This window comes from Pelobates fuscus, chromosome 2 (genome assembly GCF_036172605.1).
Source record: "Pelobates fuscus isolate aPelFus1 chromosome 2, aPelFus1.pri, whole genome shotgun sequence".
In the NCBI taxonomy this organism is placed as follows: Eukaryota; Metazoa; Chordata; class Amphibia; order Anura; family Pelobatidae; genus Pelobates; species Pelobates fuscus.
In genome coordinates, this window is record NC_086318.1 from 169,408,266 (window position 1) to 169,428,133 (window position 19,868).

A 19,868-nucleotide genomic window follows, 5' to 3' on the forward strand; every position below is an offset into this window, starting at 1 on the left:
TCTCAATAATGATTATTTGCCACCTCGGTTTTGAAGTATTTCTTTACCAAACGCTTATCTCAGAAAACTACTGAAGAATCAGATGAATTCATTAATAAGTTATTCGATAATTAAAAAATAAATGGTTATGTGGAATTTAGGATAGAATCCCAAGATAGTGCAGGGGAGTAAGGACAATAAGAATAGCTATGTATGACTGGCCATGGAGGTAAAATATGAAATACATTTTTAAAAAAATCACAATCCTTAATGAGGGAATAAAAGCCATATTCTGCCATATTCTATTTGATTAGTGTGCACTGGTACATTTGCTCACATAATGATTGGGTGCAATTGTGTAAGATATATGCCATCATTAGTGTAGCTTATATTGAGTACAACAACAAAACATGGCTATAATAAATAAGCTGGGTAATGGGACCCCATAGCACAAGTAAGAGGATACCAAGTGGCATGTAGTAGCCTTAAAAGTGTCTTTTCCATGGTGTAATATAAAGACAGTTGTCAGAAGAATGGACAAAGAAAATAATAGATTGTCTCAATTCTAAATTGTGCGTGGTTCCCTAGAATGTTGGTGATGTCAAAAAGTGTCAAATACCACTTAAATTATCTAACAAAATGAACAGCTATTTGGAAATATAATGGTCAGCTGTAAATGCCTCTTGGTATAAAATTAATTTAACATAATTTCATAATTTTGCAAATGTTCTCCTATATTTTACCACTTGGAAGAAAAAAACAAATAGTTCCAGGTTTTATATTGTATCTTGAAGAATAGAAGTTAAGAAAAAAGCTAAGAAGCTACGTTTAAAAAAAAAAAAAAAAGAAGGAACAGTCAAACATGCAGAAGCAGAAATGATCCTCATGAGAGTGATAGTCACCGGCATGAATTTGGTACTCAAATTATAATAGACTAACAAGATTGCCAAATAAGGCAGGGTAAAGAAAAATAAAAAAAGGAGATAAAAATTGAGCCTTAAGGACTAGAGATAAAATGAGTAGCAGAGAGAAAGTGGTTCCAGAAAAGGAGGCACAAAATTAATGCTGATTGACCTAGGATTAATGCAATGATATCAATAAATTAAGAAAAAAACAGATATGAATATAAGTAAGTGATTTGTAATTGAAGTATTACTCTCATTATCACATTAAAAACTAGCTCTTACTGACATGAGTTTATCAGAACATTATATTTGAAACTTTAAAATTTAACGATAAAGACCATAATACAACATTAGTATTCTTAAATTACAATATTGTTTCCACAGTTGCTTAATAGAAAAAAATATAATGATTTATAATGTACCTTTTAAAATACATGGAATGTGCCAAATAAAATGATTTTGCAGATGTAGTACACTGCTGATTGCCCTGGTAAGCAGTATGCTTTAAATTGTAAAAAGGAAAAAAGCTTTTTCACCATCTACATTAACCCCTTAAGGACACATGACATGTGTGACATGTCATGATTCCCTTTTATTCCAGAAGTTTGGTCCTTAAGGGGTTAAGCATCTTACACAGAATTATATGAGTGAGGGTAATTGCTTTAGCAAAGCCGAATTTTGCAATCACATGACCATAAACCATTTATTTAAACCATATATTTTAAATAAGTAGTGATTAGTGATTATATATTTATATATATTACCATTTTTCTATGGTATTATTTGGTAATTTAATTGATGTTGGCACAGTTAAGGTCATTTAAAAATGTAACACATAATCTTTGATAGCACTTGATGGGAAACCGTACCATTATTAAATCCAATGACCAATATGTAAACAATGTTGTTTTGGGACATTCACCAAAACACATGTTTGGGGAAAAATAGTTAAAGGAACATTCAAAGCAACATAGCATACTTTATAATGGATTTCTATAAAATCCACTGAACTTTCCAGGGCTTGGGTGAAGGTGTCATCCAGTCATCAGTATCTTCTGATTAGTTCTGCCTACGGTGTCTTGCAGTTATCTTCTAAGAGTAGTTCGGGTGAGTGCCACCGATGGGAACATCTCTTTATCTGATCTTTATCTATATTTATCTTATATTATTATAAGTTAAGGTCTTGATTGGTTAGAGCAATGGTTACATCACTGAAATTCTGTTCAGACAATCCATGTTACAGTGCTGCCGCCCATCCCATGTGTTCCCTACTAAGGGTTGATAAATATGTAAGGGTTTAAAAAAATATATAAAATACCCCCCTCTGTGTCATTAGAGATATTTTTTTTTGCCTTAAGCTGAAGCAAGCAAGGTGAGTTGTTAATGTATGACCCTTCTAAGTGGTTTCCATTGATGTGACAGGTGGGTTTAATTTTTTTTTTTTGTAATTCTTTATTTTTCTTGTGCATGTGAAAAACATATAACATTTCGTCTTACAGTGCCACAACAGCATCAATAAGCGTATTTTGAACAGTAGTTAACAAGGCATGTGAGGAAACGGCACAATTTTATATGATAGTGTCATGCTAAATATTGAGATTTTATGTCAGGATGAAAGATGCAGATCTAAACACAAGGTCCCAGCTAGTTCAGGAATTGTCATGTTAGGTATAGTCAGGAGCAATTGCACAGGTCGCACATGAGTAGCAGGTTTTTGCTGGTAGCAGTGATATGTCAGACGTGATAGCAGCGTCGGTTTATATGTATGCGTGCTGGGTTCACATTAGAGTGTTAACAAGCTTTGTGGAAATGACTGACTGTGAACTGACAACGTACTGCTATGGAGTGTAGTATACCTGTGGAGTGCAGTTAGGTTGCAAGAGATTAATGTGGTGTAGGGTTAGCTGAGACCTTTATGTCTGCGTGTGAAATAAGGATTGAAAGTTGCAAACATTATGTGATGCTCTCTCTCTAGTTGCAGTTGTTATGCATAAGGGTGGTTAAAGGTGCGGCAGAGAGAAGGGATGGTTAATCCACTGAGGCCTCTAAGAGCTCGGTCAGGTGTACGTCGATCATGTAGTATATCAAAGGGGTGCATAAAATAATATAATGTAAAACAAATGGGCAACAGGCCTAACTAAAGCATAATAGGCATATCAGGTGGTAGTTAGAGGAGTCTCTTAAGTTCGGTTGCACAGGTCGACATCATCCAGGAAAAGCCCGGCTATCAGCCAATCCCTGTGTGTGGCAGTTCCCTTGGGATTCGTGGTAGTCCATGCCATGTTTGGTAGGGCTCTCTCTTGTATCCCACGCCCGTCAGCTTACCGGGTCCGTGGGGGTCATGTGCCATCTCACGTCGGCTGGGTATCAGTGCGTGGGGCCTCCGTCTGCCATGTCCTCGGCCCAAGGCCTTTGTGGGAGCCCGTGCCTGGTGTCCATTGATCCCTTCCTTAGGATCGTGGGCCCATGGGTTTTCCGGGTTTCGGGCGGCCCTCTGGGTATATGGACGGCGGTGGGGGGTTACCTCCATTAGAGCCCCCGGCTTGGAAGAGGAGCAGGCGTGGAAGGCCCCATCACCTCCCATCCGCACTGCAGGAGGCGTCAGTATATGCGAGCCATGTCCCTTCATAGCCTCCAGCTTGGGTGAGTGGTGTGCTTCGGCTGTGTTGCTGTGGGACTGGTGATCTGTATGAGAGGCTTGCCTTTGAGCTCGGTCGTGGATCCTGCTCCAGAATTTCTGGCAGATGTCATCAAATCTTTGGTTGAAAGCAGTGAGCCAGTCCTGTGTCCTCATGCCTGATAGTGGGTGCTGAGTCACTGGGACGGCGGCCATGTTGCGTGCGCCACTTGGGTCCCGAGTCGGCCCCTTACTTGATGTGCTGAGAGTGTGAGTCCTTCAGTGGGGACCGGGATATCCCTCCCGGCCCAGAGGGGGGGGCAGCGAGGCGAGTGGTAGACCTCCCCTGTGGCAGCCTCGCGTGGGGCAGGTGATCGGCCGTTTCACCCGCCCGGCAGCGGAGGTAGGCCGCAATGTGGTCTCTGTGGGATGAAACGATCGGTCCGCAAAATCGCAGGGGCTTCCCCCAGGTTCGCATACAGCTATATGCAGCTTTGCTGGGCACCGCTGGTCGGCTGGGCACCCGATGTCGGGCAGATTGCGAGGTTTAGATCAGGAGCTCAGGCGATGTGCAGCCAGCCGCCATGATGCCCAAGCCCCGCCCCCGGGTTTAATTTTTTAGAGAGCGGGAAATAATGCTTTAGTATACATTAGAAAGCCAGAAGTAGTTTCTTGAATGAAAGTTTTATTGTTTACCAGGTACCTCCACCTTATGAATAAGCATATCGGTCCGATTTGGAATAACAAAGCTTGTGCAAGAGTGAAATATATTTCATTAAAAAGGTTTAAAAAAGGTTTGTTTGACTGTATCTTTGAATAAATAAGTGTTAATTGGTAGCAGGAATAAATTGATTTTTTTTTAAGATTTTACTCTACATGCAGTCTGAATAGGTCTCTCCCACACAGAGGATAAGGAAGAGATTCACTCAATATTGGATTTCAGGATTTATAGATTAATGGTATGAATGGTGTGGATTATTTGGACTTTCAAATCGAATTATTCATTCCTTGTGCGTTCCTACAGATTTTAACTAGTGTTAGGAATTTAGGTTAGATTATTTTGTGAAGCCCAGCCCCATATGATTATTGTCTGGATTTCAACTGAGAAAAAAAGGTTTGTGAGAGGTTTTGGTGTTATCAACCCTATTTAAGGAGGTCATTCCTGCTGTATTTTTAGTTAACTTGCTTACACCTTTTTTAACTTTATTAAAATGATGGAAACATTCTGTAATTCTTACGTTTGTAAAAAAAAAAACCAAAAAAAAAACCTCGTTCTTCAGCAGACTTTACACATGCCCAGTCCCCATCCCCCATTATTTTCTGCAAGTAGTTGTAGGAGACAGATAGTCACTTAGGCCAGCTCACAGCCAGACACCAGAAAGGTAGATAACAGTATGGGGATCTTTTTGTGGTTTGTAACAAGGCCCCATGCACGGGATTGGAAAGGAACCTGTTATAGGGAAAGACATCTGAAAAGGGAATCTGAAAAACCTGTTATTGCAGCACTGGGGAAATGAGAATCTGTAATGGGAAGCTAAAAAGTGAAATGACTGAACCTATAGCAGATACTGTACTGAGTCTTAAAATGACCTGACTAATGGGGGCCTGTAAAGGTGCTATGTAAACATGGATATAGGGATTTGTAATGGTGCCAGAGGGTCCTTGGAAATCAGGGGTCTTGCAGTGGTAGCTAAGGAAACCTATGGACCAGCAATGGGGCTAAGGGAATCTGGGAAATAGATAACAGTAGCAATGGGGACATGGGAGAGGGGGTGGGAGATGAGTACTTATTAAAAGCTGTGTTCAGTTACAGAGAAGAAGTATTACGGCAGAACACTAACTTAAACGTTAACATTACATGCACACACTGCACACATAACTCAAATATCCACACACATTTATGAAATATGGCTATATAATGAAAACCTATATGTACATCCAAAGACTTTCACAAACTACAGACATGCTTTTTTATTGACGTCTATTAGAGACATGATGGAGTACTTGTGGGTAAGTGGGTGGAATCAGATGGTTTATGGGGATGGAGAGTCAAATGTCTGATGGTAGGAGTAAATAGCAGTTTTTTGTTACTGGTTATAATAGTTACAAGCGTTCAGATAGAGTGCCAGAAGGATGCCCAAACAAATAAAAGAACGTAGAAAACAAAGATCTCAATATATCAGGCACTGCCACTAAATAGAACATTATTAATATATCACATTTCTATCTACTCTTTCTCTAAACCACTGAATTTGAATTACAAATGCATCACACACCATGTCAGTGAAACTATATAAATATTCATAGAAACTATATATTTTTTATATTATTTTTCTCTTTATGTTTTACATTGTAACTGTTCCCTTTCATTTGCATTTTAACTTTTTATGTAAAACAGGTATTCTCAATCAGTCCCCAAAGACCAGTGATCCACGATTTAGGGATTACTCAGTCCTGTCTGTCCTAGTAGGGAGGGTGAAAAACCTGGAAAGATTAGTTTAAAAAACGTTATATAAATAAAAAACACATGTGGTCATCATTGCAATTACCTTGCTGCCTAGTTGTATTCTCTTTTGTTTCAACTTCATATTTTTCAGTTTGAAGAATGTAGGAAATATAGATGAGTAAAGTATCAGGAGTATTTCATAAGGTCACATAGTCATTTAAAATCAAAGAATATCCATCCACATAAAATGAAAATTCATAGGATTTCAGCTGTATAATCCATGTTTAAAAGTAGAATACCTAAAGTGGCATTACCTTGTAAATTCAGTTAGGTCAATTTGGGATGTTACTTCATAAGCTTTAGTTCTCGGGGTGGAACCCTCAATTCTCTTGGCATTTTTCTTATTCATTCCCAGTCCTAAAAGTATATCAAACCCCTTTTCATCTCGAGCTGCAACTGGGATTCTTGTTGGACAAACAGATTCTGAAAACAAAATGTAAAAGAAAATTCCATTGGATGGCCAAAGTAATGTTTTAGAGAAATGTGTCAGTAAATTGACCTTTAAGGGATTTTGGATCCATGAGATATTGTTCACTTATAAATGTTATTTTTTTTTATTGATCACAAGATACCCAATCAGTATAAAGCCTCAGCACTGAGGTTTTTTTTTGTTTTTTGTTTGATCAACACCATAGCTAAAGAAGCAAAGTAATTAAAATAAACAATATTTGTTTATTTATAACTATAGATCAATCCCTCTCTATTTTAAAAATTAATTTAAAAAAAAACATCAAATTTACCTGTAATCTGGCATCGAAACAAACCCCTCACTGAAAGTCATTAATCCCGATGACTTTTGTCTAATCAGATTATTCTCACAAAGAAGCAATGAGGACATATGATGCATGCATTTCAATTGCCACAAACTGACAATTATTGCTTCTCATAAACAGGCACTGGATGCATACTGCATGCAGACACCGGACTTAAAGATTCAAAAGGGAAATCTATTTTAGTCTAGGGCCCCTAATAGCAGTCTGTCTGACAGTCACTAGTGAACAAGAAAATTGCAATATGTAAAATGCAAACCGGTAATTTTCTCACAAACTGAACTAATTTGCAAGGCTGCAGTGGCAGAAACTATGGCCAAAAATCACTCCTGTCTTGAGATTGGCTAAATGTTAATCTTTCTCATAATGGGTCTGCGACAAAAGGTATAGTTTAAAAGAGAGTCCAGACAAACAAAAAATTAGAGAAAACAAGGTAAGAGAAGGATGATTAAGTCATAAATGTCAACCACGTAGACAGAGTAATGTTATGTATAGCAGGCCTTTAAATACCTGAACTGGATCCTCATCAAGGGCCCTTGAATGAATAGCTAGCTAGAACAATACATGACAAAGCATAAGAGAGAAATGCAATTTCACAAAGTAGCAAAACAAAAGTGTAAGTTTTATTTAACTCCCGGAAACACAATGACATTACAGGCATCTATGATAAAAATTGATTTATATTGCTGTTTTAGGCCACCTTAAAGGAACACTATAGCATTAGTATATATGTATATATAATATAATAGAGATTCCCTATGTGGGATAAAACGTGCATTTGAAAACCTAATATTAAATTGGATTGTATACTTTCATATTGAATATCCCCAGATAAAGGCGCACTAGTGGCGCCAAAATGCGAATCGGGTGTTATACATTTGTGTTATTTTTGTATTTTTTTTTATCACATAATGGTAGGGTGCTTAAAGTATGTTTCATTCATAACTTGTTTAATTTTTTATTTTAATTTTGAGCATTTTTACTGGGAAAGGTAGGCTAGATTTTCCCTATAATCGAGTGTGTATGAGCCTGAAGCTCCAACGTAACTAGAAATACCAATGGACACTGTATTCTTAATTGAGACAGCTTATTAGACATATTTCTCGGTGTAACCATGTTTGGCGTAATCTTAGCATACTTGGCTGCTAGTTCAAGTTTACATTTTTATACCTTGTTGAGGCAACTAATGGTTTAGTAGATTTCTTATATAATTTAGTGAAGGTAGTTTCATATTCGGGCACTATTAACTTGTGTGTTGTTTGTCCACTATCTCTATTCTCTGACTCACTGTGCTTAAATTAGCTTGAACAATTAATTATTAGACAGCTAGCAAAGAGATATGTTGCTGGTCTAATTGTAATAGTTTTATTGGAGTGTCCCGTATACTACTCTCTTTTCCATATAACACATTATAGTATATAGGAGTTGGGAAGAAGATTTGTTCATCTTATATCTTTATCTATGACTATTTTGTATTATTATTTTTCATAACTATACTTGCTCTTACTATTTCAGTCAGGTATTAGTATGTGAATAGGTGTAATTTGAAATGATACAATATCATTTAATAAAAAAATTTCAAATGCACGTTTTATCCTACATAGGGAATCTCAATAAGGATCCTCATTGAAGGGGTTTCTGTTTCTCTTCTCTATTACCCACTTTAAGGGTTAGGCCCTGTAATTTGGAAACTTTTCTGAAAGTGAAATTTCTCTTTTCCTTAACTTTGGCAAGAGTTCTCTCCTTTTTTTTCTCCTTTTTGTCAAGCGTATGAAGTGCTTGAGGTTTGGAACTATGTTTAGGAAGCTGGACAGTCTGAAGCATCTAATCAATAAGAGATAGAACATATAAAAGGTTGTTAAGTCTGGGTTGTGTATCAGGCCAGGGAGCATACATCTGTAGCCTGTATAATAGGCTAGATGTCTGGTATCTAGTAAGTTGGAACAAAATTCAGAAATGTAGGAATCAGAACATGTATACAGAAATAAGATGGTTTTCAGACACTTGATACAAAATATTGTGTTAAGCCACATAAGGAGCACAAGGGAATTAAATAATAGTCAAAAATGTGAAATGATAACTTATTAAACAATAAAACAATATAAAAACTCAGTTATAAGTTATTCTTTATGGAGAGAAAATAACTACCTGAACCTAACCTGAACCATAACTACCTGATCTCAATATAGTCAGAATGGATTAGTTTTGTACCATCTCAAGTTCAGACCAAAGTTTCCCTCTCTAATTAGGTGGTTTAGGCGGCTCTCTAATTAGGTGGTTTAGGCGGCCGCCTAAGGCCTCGCACTGGCTGGGTCCTCGGTCAGTGACTGAGGTCCATCCTGGCTGCCCAGCCAGCCACCGCAGACACTGGTCTGCAGCTCCGCAGTGAGCAGAGCTGCAATCCATGTGTCTCATGAGAACTGGCCAATCAGAGCGTTGCCGCGGGTTACCATGGCAACGCTCTGACAGATCTTGCGATATTACATGGTTTGTGGAGCTGCAGAACGGAAGTACTGGCCACCGTACGACCAGGCAGCCCACACTGGACCACCAGGGAGCCCACTGGACCACCAGGGAATAAATTAAGGCATGCAGTCCCCCCTCCCTCAGCATCACCCCCCCTCCATCAGAATCACACCCCCCTCCCTCAGCATCAACCCCTCTCCCTCAGCATCAACCACCCTTCCTCAGCATCAACCCCCCTCCCTCAACATCACCCCCCTCCCTCACCATCACCCCCTCACCATCAACCCCCTCCCTCACCATGACTCCCCTCCCCATCGACTCGCTCCCTCACCATCACCCCCTCACCATCACTCCCGTCACCATCAAACCCCTTCCTCACCATCACCCCCCTCCCTCAGCATCAACCCCCTTCCCTCAGCATCAATCTCTCTCCCTCAACATCAACCACCCTCCCTCACCATCACCACCTACCCTCACCATCACCCCATCAACATCAACCCCCCTCAACATCAACCCCCTCAACATCAACCCCCCTACCTCACTATCAACCCCCTCCCTCTGCATCACTCCCCCTCAGCATCACCCCCCTCCCTCAGCATCACCCCAAACCCCCTCCCTCAGCATCACTCCCCTTCCTCAGCATCAACCCCCCTCCCTCGGCATCAACCTCCCTCCCTCACCATCACCCCATCCCTCAACATCACCACCCTCCCTCACCATCAACTCCCCTCCCTCATCATAAACCCCCCACTCTCATCATCAACCCTCTTCCCTCATAATCAACCCCCTTCCCTCTCCATCACCCCTCCCTCAGCATCACCCCCCACACCATCACCTCCCTCTCCCTGTCACCATCACCCCCTCTCACCATGACCCCCTCTCACAATCACCACCTCTCACCATCTCCCTCTCATAAACCCCCTCTCATCACCCCCTCTTCCTCCCATCACTCCCCTCTCCCTCCCATCACTCCCCTCTTGCTCCCTCTCATCACCCCACTCTCTCTCCCTATCATCACCCCCCTCTCCCTCCCTCACACCATCACCCCTCACACAAACAGCCTCCCCAGACACACTGTTAGCATCCCCTAGCACTGTCACCCCTCCCTACACTGTCATCACCCCCCACACTGTCAGCCTCTTCATGCATCCACACTCACATTAACTACTCCTAATCCTGTTAATCTCACCTGCCCTCACTCTGCCACACTCACCCTGTCACATTAACCCCCCTTAACCCTGTCACACTCATCCCTCCTACCATGCCACAATTGCCCTAACACTCTTACTTCCACTCGCCCTGTCACACTCCCTCATCAAACCACGTCATACTCCCTGTCTCTCATTCTCTCTCACAACCCCCCTGTCCATTTACCCCCTTCGCCCTGTCACGCTCTCCCTGCCACTGGTACCCATTTACTCACCTTGTCACAGTTATCAACTGAAGACATTCATCATACACACACAGTCAAGAAACATAGCATTACCATAAAAACAATGCACAAAGGCTACAGGCAGACCCCCATACACACAACGCACTTCAATCCGCTTCCCCATACGAATACATTCTCACAGACAAAAACGCAAACATGCTCACAGAGACATACATTCACACACACACACACACAAGGATACTCTCTGTCAGACACACTCTCAGGCACATACACAGGTAAACTATACATTAGAGCTCAGTGCTGTAATCTGCTGAGCTAGCCAGTTAAGACATAAGGAGCTTGGAAGATCTAATATACAATCATATTCATTTACTGTTCACAGTACCAATACGTGGGGCATACATCGCATATGCAAATCCATTATACTCTTAATCAAATCTTGCTTTTTTTTCTTTTTTTATTGCACACCATGAATTAAACACCAACTTCTCCATATATTTTACAGCACTTGTCAAGTGTTAAACCTATACATAAAAAATAAATGCTGAAATAGAATATTCAAAGTATTATAAACAATTTAACACAATTAATAATCATAGTTTGCATATTCCCCACTGAGTCAAGCATTAATTGATTCAATGCAGAAGGATATTTGAAACCATGCAATGTTCACAAAAGTCTCTACTGATGAGACAATAATGCATTAATGCGCAAGCTGCCAAGTCACGGCAGTGCAAAGAATATTTGCACTTAAAAGCAACAATACATTTTTCATATACATTTTAAAACTATCCTTGAAGCAGCAGTGTCCCAGGCATGCCAAAATTGGGTTACTTTGACACAGTGACAACCTAAGCAAAATATGTCCAAAATATGTGCACTAATTGTCCATTATATGGATTATTATGACCACCCGTGTATGCTATAAAATGCAGACTTTCTGAAACCTTAAAGGAAACCTACACAAAGGCAATAGCTTCTACAAATAAACCCCTAAAAATGTGCAGGTGTTAAAAATGCATTAAAAATCTGAATATTTTTTTTTTCTCAATTAACCATGCAGATGGGTTGAACAGAAGAAAATACCACTGTCAAATTAATTTTGGTGTGGCCACCCTTTGTCTTTAAAACAGCATTAATTATTCTAGGTACACTTGTACATAGTTTTGCAAGGAACATATCAGGTAGGTCGTTCCAAACGTCTTAGAGAACTAAACACAGTTCTTTTGCGAATTAAGGCACATGACATGCTTTAATAGATTTATACCTCTTTTTAACAAAAAGTGTTCTAAATCCACCCCCCTCCCATGTATTTTACTCAATGCATAGCCATGTGTCAAAAGTAATTGCCATGCGAAATAAATAAATCAGAATAGATTTTGTATTTCATTAAAGGTAGTACCTTCTTATGCGATGAGAATACAGAAGCTCGTATTTACTAAAGCATTTATACTACAGTAATATAGTTATTTTGGCAAACAATGTATGATGTAATTATTATGCGATCATACATATGTTATGTCAATAAAAATAACTATTTGTAATCTTAATATAGTTCACTTTAAATAAGGGCAAAGCATCATTGTACAATCGTATCCATGCACATTCTGTTTATCCAGCTCAATGGCTGAAACTACCTGGACGGGCCTTAGTGTCGCCATAAACTGCTTTCCGAAAAGGAGGATCTGTAAAAACTAATTTTGTTACAGAAAAATTTAAAAACTTTTACTAAAGGAAAAAAATGTCAAGGACATATTCATTTATAATACTTTAATAACCTTTAGAAACTAAGCACAAACTAATGAAAGTGGTAATTTTTGTATATATTGTTGTGTCATGTGCAAATAACATTCATAACAATATCACATGTATGTAACTTTATGGGGGGGGGGGGGTTATTTCTTATGTTGATTTAAATCGGTTCAACTTATCTATTATTATGGCAGTTTGTCTATTTTAGACCAATTTTTTTTAATTAGGTGTTCATACTCAGATTAGGGAATACACCATCAAATATTTAAAATAATTGAATAAAAAAACACAATCTATACAAAAAGTACATCTTCACCCCAATCACTTTGTATGCATTTCTTGTAATGCCTCTTTGTTGAATTATATTGGGTAGCTTTCATTTCACAGCTGGAACCAAATGGGCAGCATCAATGTCTGATATAATCACCCAACTTATTTGACCCCTCCAGTAGCACCCTCCATTAACGTGTATCTTTCTTTAAGTAATCTTTGAGAGAGAATGAAAAACCCACTGTCCCACCCCTTCATGATAATTGTCCATTGCCTGCTTAATGCTGATCATATGTAGTCCATTACAGTGGTTTTAGGCCCTGGCCACAAGGTGGGCAACCATATAATTCAACTGATTTAGATGTTTTTATCCACTCCATAAATGTACAATGAGCTGAATATGCTTTGCCAGTCATGTGTGAGAATTAATATATTAGAGCAGGTAAACAATAATATCCTTCTACTTTTTTCATACATAATAATAAAATTTTTGGTAGAAGCGCCCCTTTTAATACTTGCTTCTCTTTTTGTTAAGCTATTCCTTAATGTTTATTATGTTAAATTTAAAGAGCATAACATTTAATTCATGCTGTGTTGAACCGGAATTGCTGCTTAATGTATGGCAAGGGAGAATATTGTATTTGATAATAACCTCAAATCAATTCTTTGCCATAGACTGATATGGTCGACTGACAGGTAGAACATGGGAGAACTCCAACTGGGTGTTTACCTACTCTCCAAGCATTATAACCATACCTGCTCTGGTTGCTAAGGTTACTCCCTAGTCGATGCTTCAGGAACCAGTTAGGAAGTGTAGGAATGGTGTGACCAATGTCATTCTGTTCACACTTCAGTAAGTTGACAACGAAGCAAGCTCAACATCATGGAGCAGCTTTGCCCTGCTTGGGAAAGTGTTACCAAGAAGTGCAAACCTAAGCAGAGAGTGGGCAGTGTACAGGTGGACTAAAGGTGGGTCTTACAATAAAGCAACACCCACAAACTTGAGTATATGGCAGCGCTGAACCAGAGGGGAGTTGAGTTAATATCTCAACATTTGCTACTGAATATATACATTATCTCTCTGATAAATGGTAAATTAATTGGAAATGGGAGGATTCTGTAACAGTAAAGCTGCCATGGCAGGTTCAATTGACTTTAACATGCATATTACCCATTTTCCAACTCATAACCCTTTCAATATGAAAATGTTGAATGTACAATGCATGAATACACTGACAACTAACTGTAAGTCTTGTATACAAGAAAATAATGGATAGAGTCAGGGCCGGTGCAAGGATTTTTGGGTACATAGGCGAAGATGCATTTTTCCGCCCCCCCCCCCCCTAAAATTAACATCTTCACCTATTTGCCTCATAACCAGCTCCCCCCTCTTTTGCCTGTCCCTTGGTGTTTCTCTCCCCTCCCCTCTCTGTCCCTTGGTGCACCCCCCACCCTCTTAGCGGTCACACTCCCCTTCCTGGTGTGCCTCCTACCTGTCTTGCAGCGTTGCGGAGCAGATCCTCTACAGGAGCTTTAGTTTTCTGTACCTGGCTGGACTGACAGGAAGTGCTCTCTCAGTGAGCACTTCCTGTCAGTCTGGCCGGGTACAGGAAACAGAAGCTCCTGTACTGCGCTCCGCTCCGCCAGGCTACACTCAGTGGTGTATACACACTAACAGCCACACACACTCAATGACAAACACACACAGACCTCACTGACAGACACAGACTCACTGATCTGACACACACTCATTCCTTGACAGACACACACTCAATCACAAACATACTCTCACTGATTTGACAGACACTCACAAACACACACTGATAGACACACTCACACTGACAAAACACACTCATACACTGACAGACACACACATTCATACAATCATTCACAGACACACACACACTCACTCACAAATGCATAAACACACACACACTTACAGACACACACTCACAGACAAACACATACACACACTCACACATACAAAGACACACACACTCACAGACAAACACATACACAGACACATACACACACACACTCACAGACAAACACATACACAGACACACTTACTCGCAGGCAAACACTCACAGACAAACACATACACAGACACATACACACACTCACACTCACAGACAAACGCATACACAGACAAACACATACACAGACACACACACTCACAGACAAACACATACACACACAAACACACACTCACACATACACACACTCACAGACAAACACATACACAGACACAAACACTCACAAACACATACACAGACACTCACAGACAAACACAGACACACACTCACAGACAAACACTCACACATGCACTTTCAGACACACACAAATTATTAATAATATCCACCCAGCCTCCCTACCTGGAGAGCTGGCGTGGATCTGTCCCTGGGGTCCAGTGGGGCTTCAGTGCGGCGGGAGGCAGCGTTCTAATGAGAGGCGGCGAGTGAGCACTAACCTTTCTGCTCTGCTCCCTCGCGGGCTGTCTACTGATGCCGGGAGCCGGAATATGACGTCATAGTCCGGCTCCCGCAGAATCAGCAAACGGCGCGCGAGGGAGCAGAGCAGACAGGTTAGTGCTCCCTCGCCGCCTCTCATTAGAACGCTGCCGCCCGTCGGGGGTCCAGAAGGTGACCTGGCAGGAGGGAGCGCTTCCCTCCTGCCGGTCACTGAAATCTGGCGCCCCCAGAGCCGGTGCGCCCTAAGGCGGCCGCCTGTGCCGCCTTATGGACGCGCCGGCCCTGGATAGAGTAAAGCTATTTTGGATAGTACTTTGCTTTCATATCATTGGTACAGCAGTGTCTGGGGCAACTACTATCACAACTACTAACACTATAGCAATATGCTCCGAAAGATAGCTAAATGATTTTTACCCATGGGACTTTGCCAATTTATGTTTTATGTTTTAATATATTTTCTATCTTAGGTCTACTGAAATGTTGTTTAATTATCTGCATGAAACCATTGTTCAATGAGCATGGTGAATGTACACCATTGTGTAACAGGAAGTGGCCTTGGTAAAGAAAAATTCATGATCTTATGAATAAGAAAGGGTAATATTTTCTACATATAAGAACGGATTTTGCTTTGTCTTTTGTACTGTATGTACTGCTGATTATGATGATATGTGTGTAGTAACTGATAAATATATACCCATTTCTCACAGAGCCACATCACTTTGGTATAACATAGAATTGTGAACCAACAGCATGCCAGATAAAAGCTGAGGTACAGGGATGGATTAGGCTTCCCCAAACACAGGCCCTCCAGATGTTGCTGAACTACAACTCCCATGATTCTTATCCTATCTATTTCATTCATAGAATCATGGGATTTGCAGTTCAGCAACATCTGGAGGTTCAGAGTTTGGGGAAGCCTGGGAATGTAGAGATGATACAGAATTCAGTTGTAGATGCATATTCCATTATAGATTTCTAAAGTTCAGCTAATGTAGGGATCATCAGGAGAGGAGAGCAGAGCAGAGAGAGCTGGTGACATGACACAGATGATGTGGAGTGTCAGACAGTAATCAGAATATAGCAAGCATTCCTTGTAAATATTAACTCTGAGGATTTATATTTACTTCAACAATAGAGTTGAGCGAACCCGAACTGAAAGGTTTGGGTTCATACCGAACATTACGTTTTTTGGACCCCTGACCCGAACACGGATATATCACTGTATGTTCAGGTTGGAGTTCGGTGTTCGGCGATTTAATGATTTAATGACGCGTTTTGAAAGGCTACAGGGCAGCCAATCAGCAAGCGTTTGACTTGTGTGCCCTTAGAAACCATCACAGCCATGCCTACTAATGGCATGGCTGTGACTGGCCAGTGCTGCATGTGACCCAGTTAGTAGGGGCATGTCTATTAAAAGTGAGCAGCCCTGGGGGGGCGGAGCCGGACAGGCATCCTGACCAGACGCACGTTGCAAGAGCTCCTGCCGAGCTGATCCAAACTCCGCGGATAACCCGAGCAAAACAGCACAGATTTCTTCACAAATCAGCCTGTCGATTAGAGGAAGCAGTCTTGTACGTGCCGATACCGAACTCAACACCAGTCTCGACCGGGAACCGCGGCAACAGAATGAGGCCTAGCAGAGACATGGGAGAAGGGCGGCCGCCCTCCCGCCAGATGCTGAACGCAACACACAAGTGTAAAACATGCACCCCCCCCCCCCCTTTGGACCGGCGGGGGAGATCCCGGTCCCCGCCAAATGGAGTGTCCCGAACCCGACACCAAGCGACAGACACTAAGACCTTGAGAAGACACGCGGTAACGGGAACACCCAAGATGGCGGAGCACTATCAGTCAATGTCTCCTGACAAACACCGAACACAGCTGGGTGCCATACACACCTATGACCAAGCCAGTGACCCTATTGCTCTTATCTTTGATCGCTTCTGGGTCATGCTGGAGGCGCGCCTGAGGGCAGAGGAGTCACGCCGAATCTCCCATACTATGAACGGAGCCGATGGCGGAAGGGTGAGTGAGGGTCCGCTTCAAGGCAATGCGAAAACCCAAGCTTCCGACACTCACGTTATAAGCCTTCCCGGGCTGAGAGCAACAAGGGGCAAGCCCCAGAGGTGCCGGCCACACAAGCGGGGAAAAGTCAAGCGAAGTACCAAGCGACCTGCCAAGACCCCTCGCACCACCCCGAAAGGGCCGAACCTGGACCACAATGGTCTCCAGGCTCGTGGCCTACGCGCACCAGCCCTCATGCAACCCCGGGGCAGAAGGAGACCCCCGCCCCCGATGCATCGCGGCACCACACAGCTGAGACGGCACCCAGGCATATGGCCCTCACCAGGGAGACAACGGAAGTCCGACCAGGTCCGCAGCAACAGAGTCCAAATCCCGGCACACGCTACGGAAGTAATATCCCTAACATACCACGCCAGCACTGATAACCACCAGCAAGGACTTAACCAGCAGAGATACCCAGATATTCCCCTACCGTATCTGACAGCTTTTGCCCGGTTGAGAACCGACGCTTGAAATGGCCTAGCAACAGGGTGAGAGGAGACAATGGGTTGGCAAGTATTACGGCTGAGACTTTTACAAATCGAAGTGGGCAGGAGCCAAGCCAGGGGATAGGCTGAAACTCCAACTACGCGCAGCCTGATGGGCACATCTCAGTTAGTGCCTTGCTGTTACTCCACGGACTGATATGTATTAACCCCAACCTGGACTGTTTATTTTGCTTATTACTTATTATTTACTACCACCCAACGACTAACCGTTTGTTATAGCCTATCTAGTTTAAATGCCAGTTTACTATAAGCACACAGCTGAAGCACCTAATGCATAGCGGGCAGGTCCACAAATGAGACACCTCATTAAAGCACAGCCTAGCCAAAAGCCTTCTGTTTACTTTTATTAGTTGTAAGCAGTTCGACAAGTTCAGGACAAATCATAACCTCATGTAAGATTTTAGATTTTATGTTATCTTAGTTTATTCTGTTGCTAGCTCACAGACATGTCGCTCTCCATTGATGTCTTACTGTATTTTACCCTTTCTCAGACCTCTCATACTGCTTACCATACCGATCCTACACAAATTGTAGCTTTATTGAGAGAGGAAAACAAGAGGGGCTTGTTCAACTAGTCATTTGGTTTTTCTAACCGATCACCAGTCTGCCTAACAGACGCATTTAACACTTCAGAGGCCTGCTGTACCCTGCTTCTGCTAAGCCAGTCCTGTTTCCCGCCCAGTCTAATACACCCAAGCCTCTGAGGTGCAGCGGTAGTACACAACTGTACACAGACGCACAAACTTACCTCATCCACACACACACACTATACGGCAGTAACTGTTAATCAATGTTTAATTCATGTTATAAACGCTAGAACCGCCAAATGTACACTGTTTTTAACAAGGAGACCCCACAATGACCCATCACTGCTGTCACACAAAGCTAGCCTGTAATAAGCGTTTTCACTGTTTCAATGTTATCTAACCAACTCGCCACATAATCTTTATGTCAGATAAAAATGTGCATTGTTATTTATCTATGCCCTATAAGTGTTCAAATGTACTATCTTCTACTTCTCTTAACATGAGACCGGCATAGTTCGCTAGGCATACCTATGTAACCGATATAACTTTTAAAAAATGTGCACGCTCTCAGAGCCACTGCTCTATATATTTGTTTTCCATATTATTCTACGCTGTTGTGGCGCATGACTATGTTTTGTACTCACCTGCACAACTAAAATAAAGAATTTAAAAAAAAAAGTGAGCAGCCCTAAATAACAATAAAGGGGGGGGGGGGACCTGAGGGATTTTATGAGGTATGAGTTGTACACAACACACACTGAGAAATCTGATCGGGTCTCTTCATGTGAAAAAAATATATTCATAAATAAATAAATTTAAATGCAGATTCCCCTAGGACTCCAAAAAAACAGGAGTCCTAGCAAGTGGCTTCTTTTCACTCTTTTGGCTCACATTTATTTTGTGTTAAACATTTTTTTCTGACGGTTTTTGCTAATCCAATCTTTATTTTTTATTTCAAACAGTTCTGTCAAGTTTTTTAAATTATTATTTAGCTAAAGAAAGAAGCCATAAAATATTCAATCAAGACTAACTACACCATTTTTTCTTCCCCTCCCATATTATTAGTGTGAGGTTGGTAGCTAATGACATAATTTAGCGGTAGATAGAGATTTGGGGACTTCTTGCTTTCTGTGGGGATTACTTTGAGAGGGCCATTGTTTCTCTATAAAGCTGAACAAAATTTGAAATGCACACACCTTTCTTTTAGTACTAATCAGGTGCTCACGCATTTCAAAGAGGATTCCATACAATCTGTGAGGGTAGATTTTGACATTGATTTATGAGGTTTATAGGTAGCCTCTAGTTTAAACAGATTACTTAGTCATTTGGTGGGTGAATGCATGCATGCAGAAAATAACCTTTGCTAAAAATACTCCTCTTCCTGTCTATATCAGCGTGTATCACCATTACAATCTCTGTGTATAATCTGCTTGCTATTTGAATAAAATTATTTGGAAGACAAGTAATTTACAATTACATTTGCAAGAGGTTACACCTAACAACTTTTATTTGTGAGGAGTTGCTTGCAAATAACCATGGCTCTAAAAGGAATGCTATAGTGTTAGAAATACAAATATGTATTCCTAGCACTATAGTGTCCTAGTCACTGTTTAGGTGATTGGGAGCCTAATCTTTTCTC

The 19,868-nt window shown here is 41.2% G+C and overlaps 1 protein-coding gene across 1 annotated transcript in view; it reads right to left on the bottom strand.

Moving 5' to 3' along the window:
• The window catches only part of COL21A1 (collagen type XXI alpha 1 chain), a 406,528-nt gene that overhangs the window by 221,381 nt on the left and 165,279 nt on the right, over positions 1 to 19,868 (bottom strand). Inside the window, exon 4 of the mRNA XM_063442941.1 lies at positions 6,262 to 6,430. Within this exon, the coding sequence (XP_063299011.1) occupies positions 6,262 to 6,430 (169 nt within the window). The remainder of the gene's footprint in view (positions 1 to 6,261; positions 6,431 to 19,868) is intronic.